The sequence below is a fragment of the Micropterus dolomieu genome, linkage group LG04 (assembly GCF_021292245.1).
Source record: "Micropterus dolomieu isolate WLL.071019.BEF.003 ecotype Adirondacks linkage group LG04, ASM2129224v1, whole genome shotgun sequence".
Classification (NCBI taxonomy): domain Eukaryota; kingdom Metazoa; phylum Chordata; class Actinopteri; order Centrarchiformes; family Centrarchidae; genus Micropterus; species Micropterus dolomieu.
Window position 1 is genome coordinate 21,495,770 of NC_060153.1, and position 9,017 is coordinate 21,504,786.

The 9,017-nt window shown below is 40.8% G+C and overlaps 1 protein-coding gene across 1 annotated transcript in view; it reads left to right on the forward strand.

Moving 5' to 3' along the window:
• The first annotated feature begins 3,115 nt into the window (after positions 1 to 3,115).
• cusr (Copper-only SOD repeat protein) overlaps positions 3,116 to 9,017 on the forward strand; it is a 9,324-nt gene continuing 3,422 nt past the window's right edge. The window contains exons 1-5 of the mRNA XM_046047987.1: positions 3,116 to 3,998; positions 4,619 to 4,718; positions 7,355 to 7,432; positions 8,051 to 8,146; positions 8,835 to 8,967. Coding sequence (XP_045903943.1) covers positions 3,148 to 3,998; positions 4,619 to 4,718; positions 7,355 to 7,432; positions 8,051 to 8,146; positions 8,835 to 8,967 — 1,258 coding nt within the window. The 5' untranslated portion in view covers positions 3,116 to 3,147. The remainder of the gene's footprint in view (positions 3,999 to 4,618; positions 4,719 to 7,354; positions 7,433 to 8,050; positions 8,147 to 8,834; positions 8,968 to 9,017) is intronic.

Sequence of the window (9,017 nt, forward strand, 5' to 3'; positions counted from 1 at the left end):
CGTTATTCAGTGGCCAAAAAGGGACTTGGTTAAAACGGTTTATAATTTTATTTATAACCAACTGTGCAATAGATACACAAGCAGCTCAGTTTTATTGATGGAAGCTTTGTAGGTTGTACCTCCCTCTATGAATCCCAGTGTGTTGTGGAAAAACTAACGATATTACAATGGTTTACGTTTTTAAGGCTCTGCTCTTAAAAATGGGAAATGATCTGTTGTAAAACCTTCTGAAAGTCCTGCCTTAGGAGTCCTTCATTACATTATTGTATATATAGTACACAGCAGTTAATGCTTATGAATCACTTCTTTTAATATGAAAAGTTGACATAGTCTATGTACAAGTTTTATTACATTTACAACAAGCTTACCCTTCACGTGGATGAAGGTAAAGTTGTTGGCTTTTCAAAACACTGCAGACATACATTGTATTTTCTTGTTAATCTATTTAAATAGATTGTAAATGACAATCAAAATATAGCTAATGACAAAAATTTTAGACCAGGACTGTTAGTTACATTGTGAAAGAAGCTTTTTGGCTATTTTAACTATCACTTCAAATGTCATACAGGCTGAATAACATTAAAGAAATGAAAGTGGCCGCTATTAATAATGTTTAACTGAGAACAGAAACTAACCGGTGCACACACAACCTAATTTAAACAGTACTTTATCTATATGGACTAACTAACTGATTTAGTGCTTTTACAAAAACTACTAGAGTTGATCAAAGTTGGTAATTATAGGTTGTAGGAAACTGAACTTTATAGTCTAGTGATTATGTGTATGTGTCTCTAAATGGTGATGACCTGAACATGAATAATGCATAGGCATGTTCATCAGATCCGCATCATGTTCACATTTGCCTCATGCAAATTGGCATAATTTGAAAGTTAACTGTTTTTCAAATTATCTACCTTTTATTGTGTGATATTTCTCACCCATTAGTGTGCTTCCACTAATGTGGCACCCAAGCATGCATAAACGAACCAGCAAAAAAATACATGTTGAAACAGGATATTAGTGGGCTCACTTTAGCAATGCACACTCTTAAATATCATCTTTATTGTTCTTCTGCTTCATCTTCAAAACATTTTTCTGAAAGGCTCTAATTTCCTTATACAGAAACCTCAAACATTAATGTCAAAACTTTTCCCAACTTTTTTTTGCCAGATTTAATGAATGGGTGAAAAGTTCAAACTCGTCTGCCCATCTTAGAACCTTTTCAGTTGGCTAAGCTCATTTCAGACAATCTTAGATTTTCACATTTCACAAACACTGAGAATGGACTTCTCAGTGAAATAAGAGACATGAATCATTTTTACTAGGAAGCAGTTATATCTTAAGACATGTCATATTCATATATATACATACACACACACACACATATATATACATACACATACATATATAATTAAGGCTGGAACACCCCAAAAGAGGCAAAAACAACAGTTCAGGGGGTTCTTTCTTGTAATTGTAAATATTACAATATTTTCCCCCCATATCCCTTGAAACACGTTTTCAGAAACCCCTATAATGGAACCATTGTCTAACCTTGATGTCAGTCGAACATCTTATCTGCCTGCATCACTCGCAGCTGTTAACTGAGACACTGTTGGGTAATGTCAGTAGTTAGCTATCTAACTTCTTTATTAGACTTTAACTTCCCTGCCTTCAGAGTTTCGTAATCAGCATTTCATTCTCCCCCCCATCCCCCTTTTCATTGTATAATTCGCACCTTGCTGAAAACCATATTGTTACATGGACAGATATTATAGAAACATTACTTAAACATTGGCAAATGAACATTGAAAAATGGGAGTCAGTGTTAAGCAGGGGCATCCAATATCAGCATTATGTTTTTTGAGGTGGAGCAGTCCAGATTACTATCATCACCTCCACCTTGTCATTCTTTCAGATTCCATGTCCTGTGTTCAGTTTCTGGCAGCTCTGAACATGGGAGGAGTCACTGGACAGGTGCACTTTGACTCCACCTCCCAGATGGCCACTGTCAACGTATCTGGAACTGGATCCTGTGGTTCACTTAACTTTTCCTTCAGCGAGTTCCCCGTCATGTATGGTCATTATGCTCAGCCATGTTCTCAAGCAAATATTGGCCCCAGTGTCTTCACTTTCACAGCTGATCCAGCTTCAAACCCTATCGTCAACGTGTCACACCTCTTTGAACAAAGCTCAAACCTGGATGATTTCTCGTTGATTTTGCAGACATGTAATGGATCTAAAGTATGTGCGGTTGTTAGTCGCGGTCAAACACTCTTGACTTTGCAGGCCAGGTTCGTCGACCCAATTGCAGGTAATGTTTACATTCGCCTTAACACTGGACAGACCAACCCCAGGCTGCTTGCAGACCTAGTTACAATCGGGCAAGTCGATGCCTCACAAACCAATATCACTCTCTTTGGATCTACAAGCAACGGCAATAGCTGTAACGTTCTTCTAGGAAGCTTAGATCCCACAACTTTGACCAATCTGGGTGTCGTAAACGTTGGAACTCCTTTCCAGCCTGAGAAATCCCGTCTGGACCTGACCAGCTTCAACATCAACAATGGCTTTCTTCTCATCCCAATGGGGTCAAGTTACAAGTGTGCTCAGATTTATAATGTGCCAGAGAAACAGGTGAGCGCTCTTGTGAATATGAGAGGGATAAAAGGGTACTTTAGTTTCAGTCAGGCTTCCCCGTTTGATGTGACAGAGTTGAGGGTGAACCTGACTAACTTACAGAGCAGAGTCGGCCCTTATCATGTCCACCTTTTTCCTGTCCCCTCAGTCAGGTCACCTCCATCAAGCCTGTGTTCAAATGATAATGTGGGTGGTCATTGGAATCCATTCAAAGTCAACACAAATGACTCAGCATATCCGAAAGTACCAGGTTCAACACACGACAGGTATGAGGTTGGTGACCTTAGCGCCAAGCATATGTCCCTTGCAGGTAAAAACGAAGTGGACATGGTGTTCACTGACTTCAGCCTCCCTCTGTTTGGACAGAACAGCATCATAGGTCGCTCAGTTGTGATTCACCAAACAGATGGTGCCAGGTATATTTGTGCCAGTATCAGCTATCCTGGTGAAGTGACTGTAGCCAGAGCCAGATTTCAGAGCCCTGTAGCTGGTGAGATCTGGTTCACCCAGATGAAGAACAACCCTCTTTCTGACATCTCCATCTTCATGGATTTGTCATATGGTAATCCCACAATGACACCAACTAAAAACCACAACTGGCATGTTCACATTCACCCCATCAGCTCAGAGAGGGATGATGATGAAAACCACTGCAGCACAACAGGAGGACACTGGAACCCCTTTAATATTAGCACAGGAGACAGCAGCTATGCCCTCCACTGTGGCCCGTCCAGGCCCTTTTCTTGCGAGGTGGGAGACCTCTCCAGCAAACACAGCACTATCAACCTCGACACCAGAGTGGGCCGAGTGGAAGCAAAAAACTTTTTCACTGATGTCACTTCCTGGTTGCCCACCTCAGGCATCACCGGTCGTTCCGTGGTCATCCATCAAGCAGAAAGAGGAGGGTCAAGGATTGCTTGTGGCAACGTCACAATGATTCGAGTCCCCAAAGCTAGCGTGGGTAGATGGTTTGGCCCCCAGATGTCCAGCGGCCAGGTACGGTTCTCCCAAGCTGTCCCACAAGGCCCCACATCTATAAACGTGTCCCTGATGAACCTGAACTCCTTAGCTGGGGGTTACCACGTTCACATACTGCCCATCAACCCTGGCAGCGTAGAGCCCTGCTCCAACACAAACATCCTGGGCCACTTCAACCCATTAGCCTGGAATGTATCAAACAGTCCTGCCCCTGGATCTGGAACAGTGGACCAGTATGAAATTGGGGACATCAGCGGGAAGTTTGGGATGCTGAATGGCCTCAACCAGTCTCAGGCTGTATACCTGGACCCTGATATGCCATTAATTGGACCCTACAGTATAGTGGGAAGGTCACTGGTGGTCCACTACTCCAACGGATCAAGGTGAGAACCTGTGTGTGTTTATTGTGTTTGTGCTTATTACAGATAAAGAAACCAACAGAGGGTGATTGAGTGAGTGAAAGCGAAAAAGGAAATATGTGGACACGTTTCACAAACTATAGGTTGACCACAGTTTCCCATCACTAAAGAAGAACTAGTGAGCAATGTGACTGCTATACTCTACCCACTGACTCTTTTCTTGGAACATGAATGCTATGGTGTTTGTTGCAAAAAAAGAGACATATTTGTCATTTTATATGCATAATAAATGATACAGATTCAACATACTGTAAATGGCATAGATTCCAGTGGCTATAAAGTCTGAGTACCCACTGATGCCTCTGCAGCATGAGAACACAAGTTGTACCCCGAATGGCCCTCTGGCACAGACCTGACCAGTCTACTGAGGGCAAATACAGGCATAGGATGTCATAGACATCGAGTCATTGCCTTCTCATGTGTTGTATTATAACACACAGATAGCGTAATCTACTACATTCATTGAGAATGACTCAGCAAAACATTGTGAAGGAGAAAATTCTAAAGGTTAAACCTGCTGGATTTGGATACAACTTGCTCATCTTGTTTGTGCTTTTGTGTCTTTCTGTGAATTTGTGTTTCAGAATGAGGTGTGCTGACATCTCAGCTGACAGAGATACAGATGGACAATGGACTATTGCCAAAGCTGTTTTCAATGGCACAGTGACTGGGGAAATCAGACTGGTAAGAAACCAACAACAGCTAAAGTTTTTTTCCACAAGTCCCAACACATTATCCATTTACATAGTTTAAATTATTATTGGTTATTATTATTGTACTCTATTGTAGTTTTGCTAATCTAAACTAATGTTCAACACACATCATGTTCAGTCACCATTCTAGTGACTGAATGTTCACTATAACACACTAAAGCTGATGATACACGGGGCAACTTTTTGAGCAATGTTGCTGGGCAATCTTGTTAGTGGCAATTCCGACTATAGCGGCGGGGCGGGGCGGGTGGCGGAGTGGTGGGTGAAGGGGATTACGGTAGTATTCTTTACTCATTACCATTGACGGCAATTTTGCCCTGCACGATTGCTCTAAAAGTTGCTCTGTGTATCATTAGCTTTAGTCTTCAAGTTTTGTTACTTTTAATGATGTCACGGTAAGTGGTGTGGTGAAGCAGGTTGGAGGAGGTTGGAGGACCCAAACGCAGGACACGAAGGCTAGCAGGTGCAGTTCAGTGAAGGGTTTTAATTGAAACAAAAGGTGAGCACACTTACAACTGAGTGGCTGATGACAGAGTCCAAAAACAAAGGGTATCCAACAGAAATCCAAAATGAGCAGGGAAACAGGGAGACACGACGAGTGAGGCTGACTACACAAGAAACACACACTGCAACTCAGGGTGACAACATACAATGATCCGACAAGGACAAGACAGAAACACCAGGTAAATATACACAGGGACTAACGAGCAGGGCGGGAGCAACACAGGTGACAGACATGAGGCTAACGAGGGAGGCAGAGAGACAGCAGGAAAACAGAGATGCAGGCAGGCAGAGACAACAGGGGGTAACAGAGAGAACACTTAGACAAGCAGACATGGGTGAATAACCAAGAATGCACAAGTACGGGCTAAACAGAACCAGTAAATGACCAAGGGGATACACAAGACAAAACCGGGAACACAAGACCAGGAGTAAACAAACACAAACGATATTAACTAATGTACAGGACTAGGAACTAACTGAACAAGAATACACAGAACGTAAAACAGACTTAAACAGGAAAGACATGAACACAAAAACCAGACTCCTAACAAATGAAGCGCAAAACAAAACAATCATTAATCCATTATACATTCCTATGTTGCAAGAGATTTTTATTTTTGAGTTTAGGCTATCTGATCAGACTAATGATATTTTTATACAACTTTTTCACATATGCAGTAATATGTATATATTTTAGCCTCACCAGAACATGCTCTGGCAGGTGAATTCTCTCTGTTGCCTTCTGGGCGTTGTCATGCACTACCTGTATGCAAGACGAACCGCTACTCCAAATCTTTATTCCTTCAGCGATCAGACTTTTAAACTCCCTGTTGGGTCATTTAGGGTTTCAAATGTGCACATACTGGCTGCTTGTATGTTGTTAATGTTGTGTGTGTTTTGTGTTATGTACTGTTGTATACTGTTGCAAACATGCTGCTCTTAACTAATTGCCCCTAGTATGATAAATAAAGTTAATTGAATTGACAGTAAGAAAAACAATGGCTATTGCCACACCAACTTTCAAGATTGCTCACACTGACAATTATAGTAATCTTCCCCCAGCTGCACAATTTGAATTGCTCAAGGTCAGGTTGCAATACTTTGCCACATTGCAAAAGGTCAAAGCATATTTTATAGAAGTGAGAAAAAAAAAACATTTGTGTCTCTGCTTACAAGGCTTGGTTTCATTTGCTTTTTCGGTGAGTTTGTGGACATGTGGTAAGTGTTCCATTCCATTCAGTCATGTAAAATATCACCCTTCATAATTACGAAGAGAAATTCTGCCTTTGTCTGTAACTTGACAACAATACATTTTGACATTGACATTGAATGAACAAATTTGTTTCCTCAATCCAAACTGGCAGACATTGTTCTATAAAGGATCATGCAATTAATTCTAGTGACAGTCACCGAGCTCAGCCTATCACCAGAAAGAATTTACGAGATTTCCACATCACAGTGGCAAATTTTAAGAATCAGGTTTTCTTTGATTGCCACAGAACACATGCAAGGTTTTCTGGCTAACTTACTAAGAGCCAAGCTGCCACAAAAACATGACAGCACGTTTCTGCTGCGCTGGACAGACAGTGAATTCATTAAGCTTGTGGTGGGTTGCATCAAGCGGCTATGGGAAGCAGGGACGAGATCATTACCTTAGCTTAACATCCGTCCACTATGGCTAGTGGAACCTACAGGCCCCCTGAACTAGGAAGCTCACCAAGGGAACAGCTGTCTCTGTCAGCCGCTTTGCAGAGGCCCCATACTGAGCTCTGCACTACATCTATGGATAAGAGCTTGAAATATCTCCAAAGAGGTTATATGAATTATCAAGGAGAAAATCTGGGGGAAGTCTGGGGAACTTAAATCTGCTGGTTTTGCTCAGGTGGATTGAACAGAGAGTCACAGAGTGAGTGTGAGAATACCTTAATAAGTAGTTACACTGTAATTGTATGCAATATCCACAAATCCCCACTGGAGTACATTTTAACTGCTGTATTTCTGCAAAGTAAGTAAGTAACTATTTTCTATAAGTATGATAAATATGCATGTTTAATTCTTTCTACTGTAACTGTCCACTAATATTGGATTTTTTTCTCTCCTCAGCGCCAGCAGATGTTTCCTGATGGGAGTAGCAGTGAAATCACACTGGAGGTGACCCTTCAATCAACAACCATTCAAAATGTAAGTACACAGTCATTTGCTGTAGTACACATATCCACAAATGCATTTTTCACAGTTAAAAAAGAGGAACAAAAGTCCACATCAGGTATCAGTTATTAACAATCAGCTATAATATTGAATGCATTTCCATGTAGCACCAACAGCCTTAAACCCTTTGAGCACACAAAGAAAAACTTGGAAAGCAAACCTTCAAAGAAAAGTTCCGTGACAGGTGAGATACCTGCACAGCTGAGGGTACAATGGCTACAGAGTAGAATATTAAAATGGAAATGTACTTGAAAGATGATCAGGAAATAAGAGATGCCAGCACGTAGTGTCTGAGAAGGAAGAAACACTCATAACACAAACACAGATCCACATTGAGTTGGTTTATAGACATCAAGATTGCATTATTATGCAGATATACTCAGAAGTGGCAAGGAGTGAAATGCAGATAAATGGGGAACGTGGCAAGAAACGTTTTTGCTGCCTTTTGATGTTTTCTTGAAACTCAGAACAATGTCTGTAATGAGATCCATGTAATCTGAGGGCATTACTACATAAACATACAGAATTCACATAAAGACACAGAAAAATAAGACACACACACACAGTTGAGCTTGTATTTCACCCCTCCAGGCATCCTTGTTCATCAAAAACAACCGTGTTGGCACCAACAACAGGCAGTGCGACGGTGTGGGAGGCACATTCAATCCCTTCAACATGACATCAGTGGTGAGACCAGGCTGTCCTGTCTTTAACTTCTGCACTTCTTCTCTTCCTGCTTTCGAAAGTTGATTGTTTTGTAGGCTAACACTAGTACTTAAGTATTGAAGGCGCTTAATGTATGATGCCTAAAGATGCTATAAGGACATTTGTACTTGCCCCATTCAAGCACTCAGTTGCAAGTCCTTTGAATTTTTTGAATTGAATTTGAATTGAAATCTTTATTTCAAACATGCAAGAGAAAGTATAAAAAACTAAAACAATGTTTAAAAAAATAGGAGAAAAAAACAACAACAGATCCAAAATATAGATACAAAAGTATCTAAAAACCTATCTATCACATGTGCGAAAAGGAGTAGGAAAAAGTAAAACTTATGTACTCTTACCCCTTTAATTCTTACATTCCCTCAATTAACAATTTATTCCTTCAATTATCAATTTATATATATATATATAATTATATATACACATTTTATGTACACAATATTAGAGTGACCACTGACAAGTACTTATTTATCTAACCTTGATAATGTACTTTCAAACAGCAACATGTACAGTATGTACAATGGAACAAACTTTCAAGCAGTGCAGAAAAGGAAGTCTATTACAAAACCAACATGACCAAATAAAATGTCAGATAACGTGCATAAATGGTAAATGTATTTTTTGCACCGCCTTCTTTCTGTTTTCCCTCCAGAGCTCTAGCTGTTCACTAGAAAGCCCTCTGAGCTGTGTGGTGGGAGAGGTATCCGCAAGACAAGGCACACTCAGCCTGACTGTGAGACAGCTCTACACTGACAGCCTCATCCAGCTCTCTGGAGACAACACAGGTATCACACAGACACAAAAGTCCCCCCCCCCCCCCCCCCCCAAAAAAAAA